Source organism: Phaenicophaeus curvirostris, chromosome 3 (assembly GCF_032191515.1).
Source record: "Phaenicophaeus curvirostris isolate KB17595 chromosome 3, BPBGC_Pcur_1.0, whole genome shotgun sequence".
NCBI lineage: Eukaryota > Metazoa > Chordata > Aves > Cuculiformes > Cuculidae > Phaenicophaeus > Phaenicophaeus curvirostris.
The window spans coordinates 45836181-45863574 of NC_091394.1; the positions used below are offsets into that span (position 1 = coordinate 45836181).

Below are 27394 nucleotides of genomic sequence, written 5' to 3' on the forward strand. Positions count from 1 at the left end.
TAAGGACAGCCTCATGGTGATTCCTCCACCTACAATTAAAACAGTCCTGATGCATAATGCTCCAGGGCAAGAAGCAAGTTCCTAGCATTGATTTAATGACTATCCAGCCAGTCCTGGTAAACAAATACACATACGCCCCCTGTATGATTAATTCATGAAGGATGTACACTATGTGGCAAACGTGTTAAATAGATATTCCTCTTTCCTGAAAAAATAAAAGAATTTTCCTCCTCAGCTTACAATAGGTCAAGAGGGTTAAAAAAATAAAAATAATAAACCCTTATAAATGTTATACCAGCAACAGCAATTGGAGTAGAAAAATTCAGGGTTGGGAAGGTTACAAGGCTTGCCCTGCAGGAATGCTACCAAAAGGTCCATTAAAATCATTACTAATCAAGGTGGCACAGAGCTTGTGTAAGGGCTTGCAGGACAGATGGTGTGTTTGCAATATGCCTCCTTGTTTCTGATGGTTCCAGCTCTGGGAGTAGGACAGAAGCACCGACAGAGGAGTGACTGAATTGTTTTGTGGCTCATACAATCTCATTTCCATTAAAAGCTCATTTAAATTTCTGCACTCTATTCTCACCTATGTTGGCCTCCAGAGAAAGTGAGAACAAAGTTATTTCTACTACTGCCAGGAACAACAAAGGCCCAGACCTGCATCCCACTAGGACTCCTGCACCCTCAAGAAATCTCCAGGGTGGCACACGGTTGCTTGCTGTTAAGTGAACGTGCTGTGTGCCTAAATGTTGTGAGTTGAGGTCACCAACACTGCCATCAAGACTAGCATTTCCATAGCTGATACCTGACAGTTCACACTAATAGATGCTTTCAAATACTGTCTTTAGGAAGACAGCATGTGGTTTCATGTAATATGCTGTTCTTTTTCTAAGGATTGTTTATCCATACCCTGAAAACACCCATTTTTAAGCTGTGTGCTTGGAAACTAATGAACATGTATAAAGATTTAATGAAGCGGTTTTCTGGAGAGCTTCCTGTTCTTACAGGTCCATATGCTTTGAATTGATATGTGACCATCCAACTATTTCTACCTTCTTCCTTACTCAAGGGACTGAATTTTTAAAGTGACCTCCGTGATCTCTTTTTGTCTCTGCAATTAGTAATACATGTGTTCCTGCAACAGATGTTAAATGCAGTCACAAATCCCATGTTTTTTATATCTAAAAATAATGCTGGTACCTGATCTGTTGGCAGCCATGGGCATGCAAGTATCTAAACATTAGGATATATATTAACAATTGAAAAAGAACATAAGGACAATAAACTGACATTGTAAAACTGGACTTGCTAGAAAGGAGACAAGATCTGACAGACTGACTCACACAACATAAACACTGCTCTCTCCTCATGCCAATGCCACAGGGCAGAGAGGTATCAGCCACTCCAGCAGTGTGAAATTAAAAACATCTCTTAAAACCATGTGGCTCACACCAAGATATGTGCGCCTGACTTCTTATTTCAACATTTTGATTTACAATAATTGCAGTAGTTGCAATAAAAGGAGTGGGCTTTTTTTCATTCCAAATGAAAACTACATGCCCAGTTACGAAGCAAATTTTCCCCCAAAAAACATTGCAGATGAGAACTAAGACACTAGTGCATAGACAAAGCAGTAAATTAAAAGACTCAGTTATTGATGGTTCTGAGAAACAAAGAAAATGGTTCCATTCAATACTTGTTGAAAACAAAATTAGCCATAATGACTTGAGTAGGAGGCCTACTTTAGAAGCTATCAAGCAAAGAAAGAAAAGTACACGGTATCAGCTACATAATTCAAGCTTTCCTATACTACTCAACTCCTGAAGAAGACCTCTTGGTCAACAAATGTAGTGTACAAATGAGTAAAGCTAATTTTTTCTTGTTTAATCCAGAAGGCTTACAGGAAGGAAAAAACAAACGAACAAGGTCGATTTATACTAACATACTACGAAGAAGGTGCAATTTCATACTTTTCTCAGAAATCTGTTTCAGAAATTACTCCCCCTCAGTCCTCCTTAAAAAAAAAAAAGATTACTCCACAACTTGTTCCATAACCAGTTCTCTAATTTCCTAATAGAAGGGGTAGGTCTGAGATATCTACAAATATATGATACTTTCCCTTTGGCAGTCTCTGCAGTCCTCAAATGCACAGAATGTAGCTTTATCAGATACTTTTTCATTGTGCTAATGTTATCCAAGACAAGCATCAAAGGCATGTTTAAAAATAATTGATAATGAACCTCTTAGCAGAGGCACTCATAAATATTTTATGTGCTATATTCAGTATGTAAGCATCTTGTTGGCCCACTATTTAATTTCCCAAAGTCAACACCTTGAAAATCTTTCATCTTTTGAAGTACAAAAAATCACTTACCCTTCCCACTTCTACGAGATTAGTAACCATGATTATGCTGGCTGTGTTTTCATGCCATACCATTCTCCAGAAGTCATATATTGTCTCCTGCATTGGTCCTAAAACAATAAATCAAAAGAAAGGTTACTTTCTGAAAGTTTCATGATTGGAAGTTTGTCTCTGGGGAACTTTGAGAAACTGTGACTTTACACATATATTCATATCACTAACATCATATTTTTCATTTAGGGTCAATTTCTTTTCTGTCATCCCACCTATCTGCATTTAAGTATTTTTCTCCTGAAATAGTGCTCTGAAAGAAAGTTAGTTCTCCAGCATTTAGGTATTTATCTCTCTAATACCCAGAAGTGGAATTATAAAAAATGGATAACATTACTCTTTCTCTTAACAATTGGATGATAACCTAGGGAAGGTGTATTTGGAATGAAATGAGCCTCAATAGACTATGTGGCCTTTCCTGGTTTCTAATATTTTTCTTAGTATGTACTATCCATCAAATTACTCCAGCTCCTAAATTGTACTTCCTGAAGTGAGACAGAAGTTATAGTTTTTTGCTGCAGTATATCACTTTGCAATATAACAGGGAAAGCAGTAAAGTACTCTGGCATGCCAAGGCAGCCATGTCCTCAGCAGTGCTTTCCCCAACAACCTGTGCACTTTAGTAGATGAACACAGAAGGCTTTCTCTAGTGTCATGTGAAAGCTGAGCATCAGCCCACAGGAAATGCTACAGAAATGTAAAATATTGAGAACAACCACATCATTTTGTGTATGCCTGATCCTGTCTGTTTCTAGTCTACATGTCTTACCCATGAGGTTCAGCGTGCCACCCCAGTTTTAAAGTAGCTTTAAAACCCCTGAGCCAATAAAAATAAACAAATCACAGTGTTGTTTAGGTTGGGAAAGACCTTTAAGACCACTGAGTTCACCTCTAAACCTAACATTGCCAAGTCCACCACTAAACCATGTCCCTATACACCACATCTCCATGTCTTTTAAATGTCTGCAGGGACGTTTACTCAACCATTTCCCTGGGCAGCCTGTTCCAATGCTTGACAACCCTTTCAGTGAATGAATATTTCCTAATACATAGTTTAAACCTTCCCTGGCACAACCTGAAGCCATTTCCTCTTGTCCTATCACTTGTTACTCAGGAGAAGAGGCCAACATCCACACTACAACCCTTTTTCAGGTAGATGTAAAAGGTAATAAGGTCTCCTCTCAGCCTTTTCTTCTTCAAGCGAAGCAATTACAGTTCCCTCAGTTGCTCCTCATAAGACTTGTTCTCCAGATCTGTCACCAGCTTCGTTGCACTCCTCTGGATGCCGTCCAGCACCTCAATATCTTTCTCGTACTGAGGGGCCCAAAACTGAACACAATATTTGAGGTGTGGCCTCACCAGTGCTGAGTGCAGGGGCACAATCTCTTCCCTTGTCCTCCTGGCCACACTATTTCTGATACAAATGTAAAATACTATCAGGTACTAACATAAGCTTAACAACAATAGTGAATCCATTACTGAACTGCCACACTGCAGTAAGCAATTACTGGCTTATTTAGAGGAATGCCTTAAATCAGCTAATTGGAGGATAAATGGATAATGTATTGCCCTAAATGTTCCTCTACTGAAGAAACCAACACTCTTGAAACATTACAAAATCACACATTGACAGATTTGGGTAGTTTGGCACCTATGTTTTGGTACTTTGAGCACCTGTTGACAATAAAAATTTCACTTTGAAAGTCATGCACGTAGTGAAAAATGTAGTAATATAGTATTACTATGTTATCATAGCAGGAGGTTGGACTAGATGATCTCTGAAGGTCCTTTCCAATACAAAACATTCTGTGATTCTATGACTTCATAATTCCATGATATTATAGGCAAGTCAAAACCAAATTACTAGGCAAATAACATCACAGTTATGATGTAGCTTCACGTTTAAGAAAAAAGGATGGTAATAGTCTTAAAACTTTTGAACTTTTAACATTTCTTTTTATTTTTTACCAATTTCAAAGGATAACTTTATCATCCATAATTTGCATAGACCATTTAAGGAAGTTATGTATCCTCCTCCTTACTTTCTCTGCTTTTAAAAAAGCTGCATACTTTGTTTCACTGGTTTCCCTATAGTCACTCAACTTGACTTTTACTTGCTTTGGTAGTTCCAATCACAGGAGAAAAAGTTATTTGAAACAACAGGAAGCTATAACTCAGAATACAAGAGACGTCAGAAGAAATAAAAGCAGAATATGAAACTACAGTTTCAGAAATTACAAAGTTTGAGCTGATGTTGTAGCTACACAACTAAAGTTTTTTTTCTTTTAATTTACAGCACAGAACAGATGATACTTTTGTGAATTTCATTCTGAAGTATGACAAGACTTAAATCATTCTCCATCACATAGAAATTTACAATACGTACTTTACTACTATGTAATTGTCCTGGATATTTAATACAGACACAATCCGAGCGCAATTCTGAATGCCACAGTAAGACAATTAGCATGTGTCATAGTGAAAGTTTATTTTGCTTGTGTTTCAATAATGTAGAATTCAATACAGCTTTTGGGGCAATTAAAGTCACAACAAGAGAAAGGTTTTAAGCCAACTTCTCCCACTGGTAAAAGGAAGGAGACCATTTTACTCACTGTAGGAAAATACTATCTCTGCATAGCTCCTTCCTTCCTCTCAAATCTCAAACAAATATTCAGTAAAATTATTATAGCAATCATCTTTGAAGGAGTGTAGCTAAAAACAGGATTAGGAAAAGGCAGTTTTCCAGAGTAGTGTCCTGGAAATAGTGTGCAAATTCATGACACATTATTAAGATTATTTCAGCTTGATCAAAGATAAAAAATAACAGCACTACTGCTTCAAGAATCCTGATTTAATGGAGAAAATCTAAATGGCTGTACTGCATTCTGCCACCATAGGATTATACGACGTTTCAAAATTTTTCACCTGAACATGGTTTTGGTAAAGCTGAAGGGAAGGTGAGAAAAGATCCTCTGTCAACATAGCCATCTTCATTTCCCCTTGCAAGAAGGCACAATCTTTGAGAAACCGAAGGACAATATAGCAAGTTTCTTTATGTATTATGTCAGTTTTCTTTCCTACAGATCCACTACAGAAACAAGATGGTTGCGCCTTAACAGTCATTTGTTTCTGACATCTCTGGGATACTCTGCAACAATTCATTTCCGATTCTTTATTCTACAGCATAAATTGTCTCATGATTTAATGATTCCTACATTTCAGACCATGAAATCACAAATTACAACGGCTGAGTGATCCTAAACACTAATTTCTTCCTAAAGATTTTGAATTTGTTATACTTTATAAATAAAAAAGGTAATAAATTCTGAGAAAAAAAATCTTTAGAAAAAGTAATAGCGTTTTTTTTCAGGCCAGAGAAACACCTGAGCTCTGACAATTCTATCAAGCTTGATTCCAAATGTTATTCTAGAAGAAATGCCCTGTTCTGCAGAGCTGAGCATGCTCTTCTCAATGCTACTGTCCAAATGATAAGACAAGCATAATTAAAGCAGTTGACAGGATTCCTGCTCTCAAATATTTTCTTACTGTTCGTCTCCAATTCTTACATGCAGCGTCCAAACTTTTTTCATGTTTAGGACACCAAAAGGAAAAAAAAAAAACACCTAAAAATGTACCTTAAAGTCTCAGGAAGTAATTCTTTTCTACCCCATTTTTCTTTTCTTCTTGACATTTTTCAAATTATTTTCTGACATGTGAATAAATTATTACTTGTCTCCAGCCAGAACTGAAAAGCATTAGAGGCTAGGTAGGGTTGGAGGATTTATTGTTGTTAAGAACTGAACAATTTGATTCCAGAGACTTGTGGCAGGGAAAGAAAGAGCCTATAATTGTTCTAAGCATCAGCTTAACAGATGTGCGCACAATAGGCAGGAAGGTTATTGTCAGCAGTTGCCCCCTTGTGGGAGGAGAAGGTCTGAAGAGCAGGTACCGTGCTGCATAACAGTAAGCCTGTGGCGTTCCCCATTAGCTACACAATATACTAGTTGGGATCAAAGATTTCTGCCGTGAAAAAAAAAAATCAACAACATACTGCAACCAGAAGATGAAGAGCAAAGGAAAAAAAAAAAAAAGAAAAAGAAATCAACCTTCTAAACCCCATGCTAATTAAATGCATTATTGAACAAACTCAAACAGAAATGATCACTTGTATATATTACAACTGTTAGTTGTATTACTGGTAGTTGGTAGTTGCTGCTCTGGGAAAACAAACATATTAGGAAATGGAAAACCACACAGCTTTTGAGAACGGCTTAAACTCTTAAGAAGCTGCTTTAGTTCACAGTCCTTTCTAGAGCTTCTCTTTCTGCTTATTGAGAGACCTTGTTCTAACAAGTGCTATTGCTACTAGGGTATGTGATCAATTTGAGTGTGATAAACTAGCCTAGAATACAAGAAAAAGTGTTCAGGAAAGAAAGCAAACACACAAAGAAACACACAACACCTGAATCCTGAAATGCCCCCAGTACTTACTCAGATGGGACTTGTAAATCTATGGGTCATTTTTCAATTTATGGAAAAGCAAGCAGCTTGAAGAAGGAACAAATAGCTTCTCAAACCTAGTGCAGAATGTCAAATCCACAAGCTAATGTTTAGTCCACTTGAGACCAAATTCAGTTATAGACATGGTTATAAAATGGTCCCCTCACTTAATGGTTAGTACAGGTTTTAGTAGCAATGACAACTGTCTTCACTTTTTTACTGAAGAAAAACATGCTGCTTGCTATTGTGACTGCCCACAACTTGACCCCTTAAGAACAGGTAGTTAACATGCCTGCATACAGGGAACTGCGCTTTAGCCTTCATTCTTTATTATGAGTGATTGTTTTTGTACGAATGAATATGGCTGCATGGCAAAAAAATAAGGCAAAAAAAGCAATGATTCCCTTTGCAACTACAATGTCAAAAAATCCCAAACCCATTACAAGGCAGAAATTGTTCAAAATATACATGAAAGCATAAAACCAGAATGGGTGGTGGTGGAGAAATTACTAGAACAGACTATGAGCTAACACATTAAAATATTCAAGAATTCTCCTTTTCATAACGAGCCTCTTGAATGGGACAGACTAGGTGTTAGTAGGATCATTTATAAAGAATTTTGCAGGAGGAAGCAAAATTACTAATACGTTGCCAGTCTACTGATCTGATAATCCATAAATGCATGTCATTTGCTCTTTTAACCATGCTGGAATTTGGAGGTAAAAGCAAAGCTCCCTTCCAGAAAAAATTATGAAAAAAAATTGCAGTTAAATATTTCTTTAAACTATAAATATCACTGACTGCAGGCGAGGGAACATCTCCTTTAACTGAAATATATTTTTCCCTACTCAGAAAGGCAGTGTGACCAGGTTTTTATCAATAGGAATTTGGAGGTGTGTAAATTATTTGATCAGATTTTCATGAGCATTCAGTTTTGTCAGGCCCCCAGTTACTTCATGGGAAGCTCCTCAGTGGTCAGCAGCTCTGCAAGCCTGGACACCTCTTTGCATGATCAAGTGCAGAATAAGGAGTGTAAGTTTAGGTTCCACTTTTTCATAAAATAAAATGTAATGCCTTGATCTTTCTATCTAAAATAGTCATCATACTACAAAGAAAAGTGACAGATCTCAGTTGTGCTGATTAAGTCAACTAGCAAGATAAACTCCTAGTTCAGTATTTTTTTGTAATAGCATCGCCAATGCCACACTGCAGTACAGTTGTACTCCAGCTCATCTCTGCCCTCCCAAAATGAGCTGTTTACTCAATGGAAGGTGCTTTGAAGATCTGATCAGTTAATGATAACATGATTTGTCAAGAGCTGTCTTTGCCATACGCTTGTTGAATAGGTAAAGTAGCATGCATTTAACTTCCACTCACCCTTCCAGGAGTTCGTAAGGGTTTAGTGCCTCCATGGAGGCCAGTGAAATCCAGAACAAAGCTCTGCTATAAAACCTTAAAAAACTCAGGCAGTGATCACGCAGTCTTTCAGCATTAGCTTCTCTCAAAATAGGTTTAGACTGTTGTCTAAGTATGCTAAGCCAGCAGGCAGCTCAAGCAAGGAAGCCTGAGGCTATGGCTACTTTTCAGTTAGGTGTGGAAAAAACTTCCCTCTCAGATTTAAGCCTCATTTTAACTGACTCCCCCATGGTAACAGATTCAGAGACAGTGCAGACAGGAGCCACTCATTTGCAGAGGCAGTAACTAACTCATAGTCAAATAAGAAAGAACACCATTTTGTAAGCAAGAACCCTACCACAACTTCACAAACAAATTAAAAATGTTCAGTTTCTCCTAACACCAGTTTTAACCCAGGCTTCAGAACATATCGTGCTTATCAAATACATTCAAAATCTATACTTGAGTTGTAGCCAGCCCACCATTTTTTCCTTCTGTGGCCTTTTGCAATGATACTACCTTACAATGCAAAAAAAAAAAAAAGAAGGCAGTATGCAGCAACACTATTCCAGTGAGTCACCTCAGCTACACTCAGTGGGTTAGTCAGGACTGAGCTATGAATTTAAAATGTTTGGGGTATTTTTTATGATTTCCTCACCTTTGATGGACTGTCAATAAGAAAAAGATCTGGCTGACTCTTGTTAGCTTGACATTTCAGGAAAACACTACTTACAAAGCAAGCTGAAATGCTTTATTGGGACAAATCCTCCCAGCACAGCTACTGGCAACGTAGAGGCTTTTTGCTGTATCCTTCGTTCAGGAAAAACTCAGCCTTCTCTCATTATCAGCCAAGGGACAGCACAGTGAATAGTAATTGGCTGATTTTCAAGCACAAACTAAATCCTACCTGCTTCGAGCTAGCCAGTCAGCAAACCCTGCTGCCTGCACATCACTGTATGTGAAAATTGGCTTTCACAAAATGAAATTTTCAAAGTGCTTTCAAGTCCCATTAGCTTTCAATGAGGCTTAGATTACTAAGTGACTGAGGTGCATGTAGAAATTTTATCTATAGCTCCCACGAAACTGACCAGTGCTTTGTCTGGCTTTTCAAACCACCTCCTCCTACATTTAGAGGAGTCAGCACCAGACCTTTCACAGGATGAAGGAAAGGAGGAGATTGACCTCTGAATTCTTTATCTCTTCCAAATCTAAAAAGAACATAAAAACATTTGGCCTGTAACATGCCCTTTACAGTATGCAGTAGTGATGAGCCACAGTCATATTACGTTATGAAAGGTGTGTAAGCATCTCACAGCTAGCTAAAACAAAACTCCCCCTTCATTTAAAATTCCCAGCTTAATAAAGAGACACTAAAAAAATATATCCTTTGAGTAATGACAAAACTGACTATTCAAGAGAATGTTTTTCTTTAGAATTGCTCATTTCACAAAACTAGATAACAAGCTTGAAATACAAAGTGCGTGTATGTACATGTATGGATCACCTATTGGCTAGAGCTGAATAATTTCCCTTGTTGGCATTTTGTCTAATCCTATTCTGCAGTGATTCTGTGGGTAGTCACCTGGTTGTGAGGGAATGTGGTATTTATTATCTGGAAGATCATATGGTGTTTTATTTATTGATACAGATCCAACCAGGCTGCAACAGCACATATCTCTATGCATTATTTTGTCTGCATTATAGCACCATCTAGAAACCCCAGTCTAGGACTGGAGCTGCACTGTAGAGGGTGCTGCATAACATATTAACTGCCCATGAACACACAAAAGGTGTTCATTCCCCTTACAGTCACAATCCAAACACACCTTGAGAGACAACAGGAAGCAAGGTAGGGCTTCAATGAACTGAACAGTCTTGATATAACATACAGCAGCTCCCTAGCCATTTCTGAATAATCTTACCCTGTGCCCACTCCACATTAGTATTTCTGCATTCACAAACAAGCCATTGCTGCACTTAAATATATTTTTAAGTCTGAGGCCAGGCCTTATTTGTGCACTCTTGGCAGGTGCTATTTAAGACGTTTTTTATAACACTACAGCTAATGCTATCCAGCTAACTTTCCGCCTAATAAAGTGTTACACACTTATTGATTGACATTTTTCCACAGCTACATTTCCAATACTAGCTCAGTGTGTTCTGTATCAACAAACTAAAATGAAAGTGTCATACGATTTCCCAAAGAATGAATAGCACATTCCCATAACACCTTTTGACAACTCATAGAAATATTGCAGATTGGGAACAGAAGAACTGGCAGCAACAGAAATGGTCCAGATTTATCCAGTTAGCTTGAGATTAGGCAAAGCTGAATGCAACAAAATCTGTGTACTGGCCATGGATGTACCATTACCCCATTCAAGAAAGCTGTTTTTTTTTCTGATCTGAACTTCAGGAAATTAAAAACCTTGACAAAACAAGGTAGTTGTGGCTTAATCTAGGTCATCCACTATAACTGAAGAATGCTTTCTTTCACATAATTTGTTTGCCACACAGTAGGAATGTTAAGCAGTCTGCTCTTTTTGTTAACATTTTCTCAGACTGGATAAATCCAATGTCTTCCAAATTCTGCATTACATGTAGCACTCGCCAGAGTTGGGGATTCCTTAGTGAAGGTTATGTGGGATACTGGGTAAGGCCAGAGTCTTGAATCTTTACCTTGCACACCTTTTAAGAGAGCACTGCTAGGCAATGGCTTGCTTAGAGCGTTTTTCAGTTTGTTTTTTTTCTATGATGAAACAGGAATACTTTGAATAATTGTAATTGTAATTAGAGGCCTTGATGTAGTCTCCAGCAGAGTGTACTGGCTACAGAGAAACAGAGTTAGTCTCACTCACACATGGACTCTCTTCCTCTCTATAACCTACGGACATTTAATTGTTTAATTACAGTCAAGCATGTCAGAAGAATAACAGGGGACTCAGTTAGGAAACTGAGATACAGCTCCAAATTGATTCAGATCAAACAGCAACATGAGATACTGGCTCTCCATCTGAGGTCACAGCTCCATCTGAAGGCTTATTCCAGGAACACTGACCCCACTATTTGAACCTGAACTGTCTTTGTGAAAGCAGTCCCACTGAAAGTTTCAATTTAGCTGAATCAATGTTTTCCAGAATGAAAGCTCTTTTAGTTTCTAATTTGTGCATTCTTCTCCATAAGGCTGATTTGCATCATGGAAACATGAATACCTATTAATCACTCATTCTGAACAGCCCATCTGAGCTTGGGAAGAAAAACAAATGTGGCATTTATTCTGTAATGCTGCCTGTAACTTTCCAACTTAAAAACCTTAGGTAATTCACTTGTTGGACTGGGTTCTTCATATCAACTTGTAATGCAGAATCAATTTTTATGATGGATGAGAAGTTTAAGATCATTTTATCCCCTTCAGTAGAAGGTTCCTTAGGGAACAGACAAAAGAACCTAATTAGTCTTTCCTATTTCTACTTTCTATTTTCATGTTGAGTCAATCATAAGCATTAGGATGTAATAAAATCATCACTATTCTCTAGCTCCAAAATATGAGTTCATTTTGGCTACTTGTTTCTTTTATTTTTCCCCAAGGATCTTATTGTGAAGGAATATTGCTCATGCTTGTGAATAAGATATTCAGATGCTCTATTTTTCAAACTTGTGCTGGGAGTTTAAGTGCATTAACATTAAGACTTTACCCAGATGAACAAACAAGATAATTTAGTCTACATTAAAGCATAAGTAAAAATTCTAGCAAAATAAATCTGTCATGATTTACTGTCCTGATAGGTATCTCATGAGTGAGATATATCACTGACAATATATTTTTCAATTTAAGGCTGGAGAACTTTGGTACATCCATTTCTTCCTCAGTCATAGAAATAGTCAGAATCAATTAGATATCTTTCCCTTTAACTTCTAGATAATGATGGTAAAAATTAAATCTGCATGACAATAAATTCTCTCATTACTATTATTTACTGTTATTTTTGGGAGAACATCAGTTATTTTCACTTCTGCAAGTAGGGAATGGCAACACTAATATTTTCATTTTACGTTTTATTATATTCTATAAGAGACTGCAGTATTTGCTGTACACTGTAAACATGGAAAGACATTCTAACATGGAGAGTGTATTTGTGCTTAATCTGTATTATACATAGTAACATGGGCATGCTTGCAACAGAATGAGATTTAGCAGCAGCAGAGGGAATCTCCACACAGTCTGCATCTGAATACGCAACTGCACAGAAGAATACAGATGGACAGGGAAAGAAATTAATCCAATAAGCCTGTATCTTTTTTTCTCAAAGGCAGTGCTTCAAAATTGCCCAGATTGCCATGTGCATTGGTGGCCATATCAATACAGAGATTTCAGTTGCCACCAAAGGATGCAGAATAGAGAAAAGATGACAGGTTTCAAAGATTCGGATGTGGTGACAGGACAAAAATCAGTTGCCTTATTTATTTCTTGATACATTTGTTTCTGAAATACATTCTGTTTGTAACACCCTTTCCACCCCCGACCCCCCTGTAAATGAGAAGACGAAAAGCCTTCTTACACTTGCTGCCAAGCCTCCTCCAGGCTGCTGAAGACTGGCTGGAAAATAAACTTCACAGAAAATGGATGCTTTGGCTATGTGATTTTCCTGACAAACTGCATTTCTCTGCTCCTTCTGCTTCAGTATTAGGCTTCACTGATTGACAGGCATATTAACAGTACTCCATCAAGAGTGCCAGGTACCTTCCCCATCAAGTCCAATTCTTTGGCTGATTCTTTATCCAGGATTGAAACCCTATTGTCAAACATCAGCTTTCTATAACTTGCATTCCCCCAAAATACTGACAAGTGAGGTACATTTTTACCGCTGATGCTCTATACATCTTCTTTGGACAAAAAAAAAGGATTCTAGTGCATAATCTAGGTAATTAGGTGCCTGAGGAGCAAACACAGTAATACATGGCCACCACCATAATGTTCTTTTCTGAAAGTGTGTTTGGTTTGCAAGGACAGTTTGCTCAGCGAAAGTCTATTGTAGCTATTGCAAACTAACTTCACAACAGAGAAATCAAACCCATACGTTTTTGAGACAGAGGTGTATATATGCTCTGAAGACCTTTATTTCTGATTTCGTGTTGCTCAGTCTTTGCAGGGGAGAGGATAGGATTGCTTTTTCTTCCTCTGTGGCTTTGACAACAGAGAAATCATCAGTTTCTCAAATTGTTTCACAAACCACATTAACAAGCAAATGAAAGAGTAGCCTGCATAAGATAAGGGAATTTATATTCACAAAGAAATATTAAATAATGGATTGAGAGTAGCCCTGAAAAGAAGGACTTCTGGGTGCTGGTAGATGAGAAGCTCAACATGAGATAGCTATGTGTGCTTGCAGCCCAAAAAGCCAACCAAATCCTGGGCTGCATCAAAAGAAGTGTGGCCAGCAGGGCGAGGGAGGTGATCATGCCCCTCTACTCTGCTTTAGTGACACCTCATCCAGAGTGCTGTGTCCAGCCCCAAAGTCCTCAGCACAGTGAGGACATGGATCTGCTAGTGAGTCCAGAGGAGGGTCACAAAGCTCATGAGAGAGCTGGAGCACCTCCCGTATGAGGACAGGCTGAGAGAGCTGGGGTTGTTCAGCCTATAGAATAGAAGGCTCCAGGGAGACCTTATAGACACCTTCCAGTACTTAAAGGGGGCCTACAGGAAAGCTGAGGAGGGTCCCTTTATCAGGAAATGCAGTCACAGGATGAGGGGTAACTGCTTCAGGCCAGAAAAGGGTAGATTTAGATTAGATATAAGGATGAAATTTTTTACTGTGAGGGTAGTGAGGCACTGGAACAGGTTGCCCGGAGGAGTTGTGGATGCCCCACAGGTGCTGTTCAAGACCAGACTGGATGAGGCTATGAGAAACCTCGTCTGGTGGAAGGTGTTCCTGCCCATGGCAGGGGTGTTGCAACTAGATGCCCTTTAAAGGCCCTTCCAATGCAAACCATTCTTTGATTCTATGATTCTGATTCAGTATCATTTCTAGAGCTTATTTGTATTTTCAAAGAATTTCCAAAGTTTTATGAAAGGCAGGCATGTATTTTATGCAAAATGTACTCACACATACATGAAGAAGAATTTAAGTGGCTCTACCCAGTATCTATCAGCAGTTTTCCAACAGTGCTCCTATTTTACCCGGTCTACACAAAAGATTCACAGAAGTTGCAAAAGAGTCTAAGCTAATTTCTTGCCTGTTAGAAAACTATGCTAGCACTGTAGTCACAGCCATCTGCACTGAATGGAAAGCAAGAGGGGTGTCTAATTTCCTGTACAGAAAAAACTACCACACAGCTGATTAAGACAAAGGTAGAAATACATAGGAATCATGAAAAACCTAAATGATAACTGTTCTAATACAGTTATAACTAAAATCTCCTATTATAAACAAAAAGACAGAGACAAGCTCTGCTAATCCCATGTACCATAACTCTCGAAAAGTGTTGACTTGGCAGTTACCAGTTTTTACTACATACTGTCTTTTTGTCCTTAACACAAAAAGTACCAGCTTTTAAAAGGCTGCAATCTTTGTCATCAACCTTTGGTGGGAAATAAACAGCGGTAAAAACGCTCTGGTGAATTTGCCATATGCCTTCACAGTATAACCTGGAGATACCACTTCAATATGCAAAGGGGATGCTTTTGCATGTGTTTGGGGTTGGAAAAAAAACGGAACTACTTTGCCATTTGTCACCATTATTGCAAAACATGTGAAGGTCAGAAAGCCTCGGCTATTTAATGTACTGCTTAGGAATGGGTTTATCTCCTTCATAGAGATGGCTTATACCACCTTTTTAATGTTTTGATGATTAAGAAGTAAATCAAACATCTGAATCTTCAAGATTAACATAAATGCACAGAATTCATTCACTTCATATGTATATATACACATCAGGCAAACAGCCTGGCAAAAATGACAGCATATCTAAAGTTGAAAAATTGTGTATAACTATCTCACTCCATTGTTTTTCAATTCTCCCTGAAGTAATTTTAAATGTTAATTTTCATCCATGGGCTAAAACCAAAACAGCAAAAGTTTCTTTGTAAAGATAAGTGTGGAGCTTCCACACTGCTGTAGTTCTGACAGCTTTCTGCAACATAAAAACAAAAAACATGCCAAGGAAGTTAAGAGTGCTATTATTCAAAGCAATGTTTCTGTTTCAGATATCTCAAAGGGACCTTTCAGTTTGAAATAAAATGTATTTTTGTTTCTGAAAGCCCTTATTAAAACATTCACACAACATATACAGTCGTGTGCAGAAAAACGACACATATTTTGCAGAAAAAAGAAGGAATATGAAAAGAGTTATTATGGTCACAAGTTTAGGCTGATGTAGTGAAGACTGTAAGCATTTCCATTGTAAATATTTATTTTCAGAGGTTCATAACTCAAATCTAAAAAATTCCTCCGAACTGAAACTTGACTTGATGTCTGCCTCCATTTAGCAATATACAAAGTGAAACAGTTCAGCATCTGCTTTACAACTGGATATAGACAAAAAAAGAGGTAGAAAGGCTACACTGGGCTTTTGCATCTAAAGCGGCTTTATTTTCTAGAGTAGCTTTTACAATCATTATGACATGCTCTGAAATACTTCTACAAAACATCTTAGATCCAGTTCCTTGCATAGTGCAGCAAGCACAGACGCTCTGACTTGCAAAGAGTATTCAAAGGTTAGTGATGCATCAATGAATGTATGCTATACATAATACAGAGACATGCAGCTTGCATGCGAGTATCTGCTGTTTCACACATGACTGATCTGCTCGAAAACCAGCCCTGGCTGTGAATGATGCTGTAGAACTATATTAACAGTTGTTTGTCACTCATAATTTACAGTTGCTGGTGCAGCAGTGGAGGAAGCATTGCAAATACTTTAGTAGAGACTAGCTAAAAGAAGCTAAATCATAGGTCAGATAACTATGTGAACTTCAAGGGACATAGAGCAAGTAAATACAAAAAGGATTAATTTTTCCTGCTTTGTAATCAGGATGAGACATGCAAGATCAACGACAGTCATTCAATAATAGGAACATCCAGCAGTGTGCGTGAGAATAAGTACCATACAGACATTCAACCTAATGTTCTCGTCAAAGGACCTGGTTAAAATTCATTGATTACCTAACTCCTGGAAAAAAAACCCTGCTGCCAGTAAATTGAACAGATCATATAAGAGCTCGATATTCTGCTATAAAAGAATTTTAAAGAATTATATCCATGGGAACAAGTGATCTATAAAACAAAGCAGCGAATTTCAAATTGCACAAGTTTGCTGGTTCTGCATGACCCAGTACACCAGCTTGCGATGAGGGATTCTTTTTAATCTCAGTGACTCAGGGGCAGATCCCATCTGTTGATGGGATCTCCAATTACAGGAGATCATCAAAAGTCTTTATTAGCTGTAAATTCAGTCTACCACTCACATTATACTTACTGCATAAAGGAAAAATTATGTTTATTTTATAATTGAAATTGCAAACTATGAATGTATTACTCTTTAAATGGAAGTAAACCCCTTTTTGATTATCAGTTGAGAAAGCCCCCATTATGTAACACTTTCAAAAAATGTTTCTCTCTGTAATTCAAATTAGCAGCAGGATAATCTGAACGCCATGGTGGAAAGACACCAATCTGCACGTCAAACTCTGGTTAGTATGGAAGACACTAACGCTTTAATAAACAGGTGATTATGCAACTCGTAGCTCTATTAAAAGCAGATTGGTAGTCTATTATAAACTGATTAAATTTGCCACTTTTTCACTTCAAACAATTATATTTGCTCATTAAGACTTGATATGTTGAATGCAGTTTAAGAAGAACACAGGAAAATTAAATATCAATCACTCTAACTCCTCAGAGATTTAAAACTGACTGATATAATGACATTTTCCTTCAAAGAACAATAGGCATGTGCACCTGTGAAAGTTGCAGGGGAGGAGAAAAGAGAAAATAGGAAAAGTTATTTGAAGACTGATGTAAGTGGACATCAAGGGAATTTAAAATGCAGCTTAACTGTTGTGCTGTGTTTTTATGTTGATACATATCTATATGAAAGTGTGTTCTAAAACAGAGCATGAATGTCATTGGCTATACTGCAAGCCATGGCCCATGACAGGCTTACTTGTCAGGAAGACGTACAGAGGCATAGTCTTGTTCAACATGTGAAATATATATTTTTCCTTCCATAGTTAATATAGATCTTCAAAGGGATTTTAGAGATTATTCCCAGTAACTTTTTCCCTTTTGCAGGAGACAGAGGTTGCATTTTACTGTAAGTGTTACTATTGTTCAAAGACTTTGTCAGGAATCTGGGATACTGGAGAATAAAACCATCCAGCCTTTACACAGCTGCATCTGCTAGGACATTGCAGAGAACCATAAAAAGCAGATGAGCATTTTTAACCCTATTCTGCAGATATGAAAGCTGAGATAGAGGAAGGAAAAGAAACTTGCCCATGATTCTTCATCAGGCCAAGGACAGAGCTAGAAAGAATACATAAACCTCTTAAGATCAGTGCTCTTTGTTCCTTCAAAATGGAGATTCAAATCTGCTTCTCAACTGGCCTTAAAAAATAATATGTTAAAAATGTAATCCACTGAAAAACTCACAAAGTATTTTGAATTTGCTGTAAATTGTATGGCCATTAAAAGATGAATTTTATATTCTTCAGAATATAAATATTCTTCACCCCTGTGTGCACTCAGCTGCACTTACAGAGAAGAAACTGATGGGACCTGCCCCAAACATTGACAGCTGAAACAGACATATATCCTTGACACCTTGGAGATGACTTGTTTCTACTCCTCTTCTTCTTCTTCTTGACTAGGTACTTCTTGACACCATAGCAGGAAAAAAGTAAGGCAAAGAAATTCTTGGGACTTGCTAGTGGATACAGTACACAGACTCGCAGTACAATATTCACAAATTATTAAATACATGGCTTTAAAATTTGAAAGTACAAAACCCTCAAGCTTGGTATTTGCTATTCAGGTATTCTGATGAGTGATAGAGCCATATTTGAACTTGTTTTAGATAGGGATCTTGAATGCCTATCAGAAAGCTGTAAGTGAAATCTGGTGAACTTCCTAATGAAAACAACAGTATTACAAGTAAAATGCCAACTGTGTAGTTTTTGTTTTAGATTTCAGTTAAAGCTGAAAAACAACAGCATCATTAGCTAAAACTTACATGGAACGATCAACTTCTCAGAAGAGGAGAGTGTAAAAGCCCAATGAGAATTAAGTGAATGCTGCATTTTCGTCCCAGTTTCCCTATATGGCTTATCTGCAGAAAGCCCATGGGCTGAGGGATGTGTTAGCAGAAATGGAAGAAGCAGCACATTTAAATGGCTTGTATTCTAAGATCACAAATTCTCATTCTGGTCTAAATATGTAATATTCACAACAACAAAGTGGTTTTAAAAGTAAGATCTGCTTCTGCCCCAGTGTCATCCGACACAAGGCTGAACCTCATTGGGGACTGTTGAGAGCTGAAGTACAGAAAGGCAGAGATAGGAAGCCTGTCACTGGTAGAAATGGGACCGGAGGCTGCAGACTCTTGGGTTACTTAGGGGACAACAGAAATCAAGTAAGACCTCTTACTTCACTTGTCCAACTTTTTAACTTTTTTTGGTAGTAGCACATATGACCTCTAAATCCAATTAATGGAAGATTATTCTGAGTATATTATACTCAGTACTCTAGCTGGCTCTCTTAAAAGGTCGGGCATGTGTTGTAACAACACGTGTGGGTGTAGCTCAACTTCTTTGGATCCACAGGCAAATGCAGGAAGCTCTGTCACAGAATACCTATTACAGAGAAGTTTTCCTCCAAACAATGGAGGAGCAATCAAATTTCCACATGTATGCTAACCAAGCATAGGGAGAAGATTGGCATATTGTTCAATATTATGATCAAGCAGTCACAGAAGACTCATCTTTCCCACCTGTTTGAGCTCTGAACTTGACCAAAAAAGAAATAAGAATTGCATCAGAATGGGAAAACTATTTCTTTGACGACAATGCAAATTGAAACTTAAATTCCATGTTGACAAAGGAATAGGTTCGTGTTCCCAAACAAGCTTTTAAGTGATGGCCTGTAAAACTGTTTCTCTAGATCCCTTTGAAGAATCCTTCTGCAAGTGTAATATGTCTTTGGGTCCTCAACTAAAATCTGATAACTGAAGTGTTTTATATTCTAAGGACCTGAAGACTAGTTATCATTGAACAATTAGGAGAACATACATTTTCATGACACTCTTTCCTCTCTAAGAAGTTTACTGAGTATTTGTACCATTACTTATTTCTTTTTTTCATGAATAGAAACATGTTGAGTAAAAATCTGCCAAAAAGGGTATATTACATTTTTCTACAAAAAACTTACTTGAACACAAATGTAACAATGGAATGCTTACTTGACATATCAGAAAATTAGATACTAATTCAATTTGTTTGCTCCTACCTAAGTGATTGAGCCTACTCTGTCCTGAATACTGACTGTGGCAAGAACGCGTATTAGAGTGTATAAACTGTAAACCAAGTACCAAAACCTCTTAGCCTTGCATAACCAAAAATAAAGGGTGATAAACTTACCTTGTGTAGCAATGTAGTGATTTGGTCTATGATAACCCTAAAATAAATTGAAAGAAAAATGTAAAAAATATGCACCTTGGCTATGTTGCCATGTGTGAAACTTCATTTAGAGTAGTACTCAAACAAAATCACAACAATATAGATAACATATTAGATGCAGAATTCTTTCCAGTGGGGGAAGGACAAGGGAGTAGGGAAACAAGAAGCAAATGTGCAAGATACTGAAGTTGCTGCCTTGTACATTAGGGGACAGAAGCAATATGTTCTTTCAGTCCCTTGTTGGCTCTGCTGAAAATGAGCAGCATGAAATCCTCTCTAGCACTTGCAGCTAATGGCATCAGATGCTCACAGAGGCTGAGATATACCTCCAAGATATTGCTATTGAGTGCAAACCCCAACTCTTTTTTAATAGATAAGAATGCCAGATTTGCATTCAGCCTGGGAAAGGGTGAAGGCATATTCAGTCTGTCCACTGTGATTTGTTTATGTTTTATTCCTGAATAGTAAGAAGGAAGGTAAATTCTTTGACTAAATGGTTTGGTGTGAATACAGTTGTTCGCATCTAAATAGAAAGAACATAAAACAATTCTATGTTTCTCTGATGACAAGAGCAACTTAATCACAAGCCAGCTGTGCAATAAAGACTTACACTCCATGGATTTTTTTCAACATTGAATAGGTTGCCAGTAGGGAACAATACCTTTTTATAGTATTTGAGTTTCTGATGTGATGGAAGCGTCACCACAGATTTAGATCATGCACTAGCATGTAGATAAATTCATTTATACCACTGTTAATCTTTTAATAAAGGTTATGATGCATTGCCAGTGACCAACAGGAAGAATTTAAAGCTGTAGTTTGCATGCCATTGCAATTTCTTTGTAAAAGAGCAGTCATGGTAGTGATGCAAGGTGGTAAAGACTCAAACCAACTTGAATATTACAGAAAGAATAACTACAGAATTGATTCCTTTACATGCCATCAAAGCAAAATTTGGAAGTCTATGAACTCAGAAGTATTCAGATAGCTACAGAGTTGGCTTTTTTCAGCTATGTGTTATCTAATATCCCTAGTAGCTGGGATCAAATGCAGCATAACCATTGCCCCTTTCTCTTTTATCCAAGAAAATTTCACAGTGTCTGTAATGGTGCCATTCCCTTATTAACATGTTTGTTCTGTCAACATGACAACTGTACTAATAATTGCATGCAAATGTAAAACTGCAGCTGTTTCTGCAGTAGAAAAACAAGCATTTCTAATGGAAACCTGACTAGCAAGATTATAATAAACAAATGCTGTGTTTTGTGGTAGAGTTGCCTTTGGAAGATGTCTGCAGTCCTCCAAGCTTTCCAATGAAGCCAAGTGCTGAGAACGAGGGAGAAAAGTTTTTGGTTGTCACCCATCATTTCTTTTAGGGCCACAATCTCTCCATCCACTTGTACTTCCATAAACAAAAGAGATTGCCACGCAGCTAGCTTTTAAGCTTTTAAACAAGTCTGAATGGTTCAAATCCTTAATCCTTGCAGCTTTTAATACTTTAGAGTCAGCTTCAAATCTGACACAAGAACATACTAGTAGCCTAAACTGAGAAAAATCCTGAATGTTAGAGTGTCTAAGTGAATTCAAATCTAGGTCCCCAATGTGAAGTTTCTCCTCCCTTTCACGACAGATTACTCCCTTCAGAGTTTAGTGAGACATTGAACTAAATATATTTCTGTATGTGCCTTTACTTCTCAGTGACTGTGCTATCCTTTCAAACAAAGGACTGAGCAGAAATCTGAGCCTAACTTCATGTTTCTTGAATGTGCTAATAAACATCAATAGAAGGAGATATCTTTAGAAAGTTACCACTTCAGCAATACAAGAAAAGCACCTGCTTTTCTTGTATTGCTCTAGTTCCTCTGTACTCTGAGAAAAACATCTGTCACACTCCTGCTTCGCGCTGGTGATTAAAATTGAACTGCAAACTGTGACACCATTTTTCAAAGATCCTAAACAAGAAACCTTTAGCTGATGCAGTCTCCTGTGAAGCAACATTTGTTTTACTTAGCCTAACATCTAGCACTCTGTGTAAACAATAAAATTATTATCTTTACTATCCATAGATTTCTGGCTTTAGATAATATTGACTTTCTAATGATTTTCAATTCTACTTCTGACTTAATTCTTTCAACCAAAACCACCTTGTCCCTTAAAGAATTTATTCTAATGTAAAACATTAGGTTAACATGATGCAGAATGAACAAAGAAGCCACCTTCAATAATTAAACAGCCTACATATTTAATGAAATGTCTTGCTTGCATTAGAAGCACTGGTTAACAGCTGCAAAATATACTTTGAAGGCTACTTAAAAGTGCAGAGATGACAAGAGATTGTAAATTTCTGCATTAGGCATTACAGAGTTTTGTCACATTAATATGCGAACAGCTTTCTTTTAAATGTGGAATTATGCCAAGCTGTTGACAGAAAGTGAAAACAACATTTTGTTAGGCCATATAAGCACCAGCAGCCGAAGTAGCCATACAGTGTTGCTGGCAAGGTTAGGGTCTAGTGGCTGTTAGAGGAAATTACTCCTTTCATTTGCTTATTGACAAAACCTTTGAGGCCTTTTTTTTTTTTTTCATTTAGTGTATACCTTGCTTCCAAAGATAGTACTTTCCAACAATGTTTAGCTAGCTGATGCTAGCTGTAATATCTGTTACAAATTATGAATAACGTGAGAATAGTAAGAGCTGCCTCTTTGAACACAACATTAAGTTTGTTGACTACATCAGTATACGCACATCAATATAATTTCCATTGATGTAATCGGAACTGGTCTCTCCTTCAATAGGCTGCAATCTCACTCGAGAATGATCATCTGAAATGGAAACAATGGAGAGAAAAAAGTATTTAAAGATATATTCAGTAAAAAAATCTTAATCAAAATACTACTTTAAAGTAAAACTAAAACCTCAGCTTTTGCAAGTTCATATTTGTTTTGTTGTCCATGAAAACATATCTACATGTAATCCTCATTTCAGTCATTCATAAGGCTTTCCAAATCCCCTTTGCTTTTCAGCCTGAATGTCTTAAATATTTCTTATATGAAATCCATTTCAGTTATGTTTTTTACCTTGACACCCTCCATGCTTTTGTCAATAAAATAAATAACATTAAGTTGTCAAAGGCTTAGTCATTTGGAAACGCTTCTGCTAGTACTCAAAATAAGCTGAAGTAATTCTACAACACATACTACTACCTCACAGTTTCTGAAGGAAACTCATTATATTTTCAGTAAGGGAGAAAGCAAAATAAAATAATGACAAAACCCCAGCAGTTAGATAATGACTTTGTCACTGAATTTTGCTCCACTGTGGCCATCTATATCTATTCAGCAATATGCAACCACTTCCCAAATGCCAATTCAAACCACCACAGCATGGGTTCATTTCTTGTCAGCTGCCTCATTTTCTTTATGATGCTACAATAGTAATTAAGAAGTGCTAGGGGCTAGACCCTCTCCCAAAAAAAGAATTTCTGTATGCTGGCAGTGCTTTCTCTTCTTTAAGGCTTCATATGCTCCTCTTCATTATCTTTGTTCAAAAGCAACCAAACCCAATGGCTTTTCCTGAATGCTGCACATATTGTTGATAAAACAATTTGAGGGTATGATCTCAAGGATGGAGAGATGGTAAATAGCCACTTTCCTGCTGCTATGTTTACAAGCTACTCTTGCTAATTATATACCTGTGTATTGCTTTTGAATGCTGCTTACTAGCTGAGCTAATATTATTTGCAGTTGATGACAGATGTTCATGACCGTGATTATTTTGTTGTAAATGTAAATAAGCATTAGAGCACTTGAAACTTGCCACCCTTGTTCTGAACATCTATTTTCTTTAACTTTAAAAATCCTAAAAGATAACAAATGAAAGAACATGCTGTGGCTTAAAAACTCAACTTCATCATAATCTGCGTAATACTGGCTCACGTCATAGGGAAGAAGGGAAAGGGCAAGCGATCCTTAAAATAACATTAGTTTACAATTACAAGCCAATAGGTTTTCTAATGTCAGAGTAGGAAAGGAAGACACAAATTCTTTATTTCTTCCTCTTTTTGCTGCAGGTCTCAGGAACTAGAGATTTCAGAGCCTCATATGCTTCCCCAGGAGTCCCCTGGGAGGGAGAAGAGGCACAGCTGTAAACGAAATATACTAAATCAGAATGAATTAAAATTCCAGCTCTAGGTTCCATACAGCTCGTAATCTGCTGTTTTCTTACGATTATTTCAGCCAACAAGTTTTTCCAAACATGCTGGAAAATTAAAATCAATTACGTCAGCCTTTTCAGCCTCCTTATTCACTTTTCTGAGACTAAAAATTTATAGAGATGTGACTCTCCATTACATGATCCATGCTGGTCTGACTGTACCAAGCTATGTTTATCTGAGTGCTGTGCTGTTCTCTGCTTAATTAAGCTATTTATCAGTTTCTTCAGAAGAGAGGTTCGGCTCACAGGCCTTTAATTCTAAAAATCCATCTTACTTAAGAAAGATACTACATTAGGAACTTTATAAGCAACAGACATGGTCACTGCTTTTACAGTTTTGAGACCTGATCCAACTTCTGCTGAAGTCAGCAGACTCCAGAAGTCAAGGTTGCTTGGACTCATTATGTCTTTGTCCACATTTTCATGATTTCCTGCATGATTGCCTTAAAAGCATTTCCACCAGGAACACTAAGGTTCATAAAGTTCTCCACTTTTATATTTCTTGACTTACTTAGGGTCGGATTCAGTTGTCTAAGCACAAGTATCTCATGACACTTTATATAACCCAGGATATACTGTCTAGCCTTCAGCTGCCCCTACAGTATAGCACAAGTCTCTTGTCTATTGTGTCACATTTGCTGGTACTGTAGAGATGTCCTAGGTCACCTGAAATGGCACTACACGTCTGTGTTTCGGCAAGTGAATCCTGTCTTTGATGACTTGCACACCACTAAGTTCCATATTGGGCAAATCAAGCTTAAACTTCCCACTAAAGAACATTTTAAAACCATAATCTCCTTTTACCTCTTTCAATCTGATTTACACAATTGATTAATATGTAGTGGTATCTTTTCTTTACCTTTCCTATTATTTTTTAATTTTCTTTATTTACCCCATTCTTTCCTTGCAATAATTCTTGCTTTGGATTGCACAAAACTAAGTAAGTTATTTCATAATTATACCTTCACATCATCTTTTTTGCCCTGTTTTCTTCTCATGAGCGCCTTCTCTAGTACTGCATTCTCAGCTAAGTTTCTGGGCATTCTGGAGGTAATGGACGTTTTTTTTGCAGTGGAACTGGAGTGACTCCCTGTTTCTTTGCCTTGAAAATTCTAATTAAACTCCTTATTGTATTGGTAACACTTCTTAGAGTGAAAAAAAATCTTTAGTCAAGAAAAAGTAATTTTATTGTGTCTATGTGCTTCCATCAAGTAGATTCAAACCAAAGATGTACACAAGGCATATATTCTTCCAACATTCTTAAATAGCCTTTAAGTTAATTGCCTAAATGTTAGGGTATTCTTTTTTACTTTATACTTCAGCTGCTCTTGACAATTTCTGTAGCTTTTAAATATTCTCTTTTCCAGCTTATTGTTATTTTGATACCCATCTATTAGGAGATCAAACTTAACTTGGCACCGACTGCTTAAGCCTTCAAAATGAGTTATGTTAGAATCCATTTGTCTTCTTAGAAAATGGTAATAGATTATATAAGCATTTTATTCTCACTCCCCTCACACTACCTACAACATGTATATGCCAGCCTGCAGACTGTGATCTCTAACAAACCCCTAGAGAATACGATTTATTAGCATGCCTAGCCAGTGACCCCTTCTTGGTAGTTGTCATGCTGATTCTTTGCAAATCAAACCTTTTATAAACGTCTTACCTAAAATCTTTAGCCGCTTTTAAAAGCTATGATCAATATTCTCTTCTCATTTGGTCGACACAGTGTTTGGTAAAAATAAATGCAGAACCCCTCCCATTCTGAAATTATCTGAAGAACTCTTTTGAGGAAAACCCAATAGATTTTATCCAAATCCATTCAAAACCCTACACAATTATGGCAGAAATAGACTTTTTCTTAGGTAAAAAAGATTCATTTAGCAGATTCTTGCCAGGTTTAGTTCCTAATAAGAAAACACAAAGCTTTTTCTATTCAGTAAAGAAGGAGTGTGTTTTCTGTGGGTGACTGGACTATGATCATGATTCAGCTTGTTGATATGGTGCCTTTCCAGTTGTAGCCACTTTCATACAGTGGGTAGGGCATGCTTGTAGCCAATTAACCACACAACACTTAGGTAATGTAAAATATATTGCCGTTTTGACAAGGTTCTGCAATGCTGGCCGCTTGGTGCTACTGCTTTCATTCCATCAGAGAACAATAATGACTATAAGCAATAACGTATTCATAGTATCTTGGGGAAAATTTAAACAAAGATGATAAATGAATGGAAAAAAAAGCATTAAATACATTACAGAAAAAAATAGACATTTCATTATAATCATGTACCCATAGTCACTGGCATCTGAACCGTCCTATTTTTAAGTCTTTAAACATGGCATAAAAGGGCAATTAAGTAAAATGCTTTACTGCTAAAGCAAATACTTTATCCAGTTATCTGGGGCAAATTTTCAAAAGTGGAGGACTAAAATTGTACTCTCAGACTCTGAGACAAGCAATCATCTATCCAGCAGAAAAATACACAGAATAATTAACAGTTAACTACCCCATTTGCATACATGGGGTAACAGACAGCAATCTGTGGGCAGTTTCAGCCTGTCTTAAGATACTGCCTTTAACTCAAATGGATTTTAATTTTAAATGGTGCTATCTGTGTTTCACAGCCACATGAATAAGAAGTGTTATTGACAACAACTCCATTCAACTCCTTCCATTTGCTAAATACTGAGGACGTTAAAAGGAAATTGAGATCTAAATGATCTGAATTATATTTGCCCTTTCAGAAAGTCTTCAGTATCACTTGTAATTGCCATTGATTTGTATATCTAATACTATACCCTTTACTTGTTTTCCCTTGGCTACTCATCACTTCATTCCCTCAGACAACCAAAGGGCATCAAAGTGTAAGGCAACACCTAACATAGTATTAGAGAGCAGACTGAGAACACTAAATGCTGACTAAAAGAGAACGATCTGTTGTCATAGGCTTGGTCTGGAAATAAAGTTTCAAAAAGGAAGGATAAACATAAAACATTGGTATTCTTATTTATATCTTCAGAATTCTTACTTAAATGATAACAGCCATGTTGCCCCCCCTCAAAATAACAAGTTTGTTACACATTAAAGGTTGTTTGGAGGGAAGCAAGTAAAATCACATCTACCTAGTTTATGTTCTTTTGCATAGGCTCCAGCCCATGATGACATTCACATTGCTCTAGAAGACTGCACCTTTAGCAAA

The 27394-nt window shown here is 37.2% G+C and overlaps 1 protein-coding gene across 13 annotated transcripts in view; it reads right to left on the bottom strand.

Moving 5' to 3' along the window:
- PTPRM (protein tyrosine phosphatase receptor type M) overlaps positions 1 to 27394 on the bottom strand; it is a 481970-nt gene that overhangs the window by 30897 nt on the left and 423679 nt on the right. For all 13 annotated transcript variants that reach the window (XM_069853870.1, XM_069853869.1, XM_069853866.1 and 10 more), the window contains 3 exons: positions 22725 to 22801; positions 19941 to 19977; positions 2375 to 2472 (listed from right to left, as the gene is read on the bottom strand). In XM_069853870.1, the coding sequence (XP_069709971.1) occupies positions 2375 to 2472; positions 19941 to 19977; positions 22725 to 22801 (212 nt within the window). The remainder of the gene's footprint in view (positions 1 to 2374; positions 2473 to 19940; positions 19978 to 22724; positions 22802 to 27394) is intronic.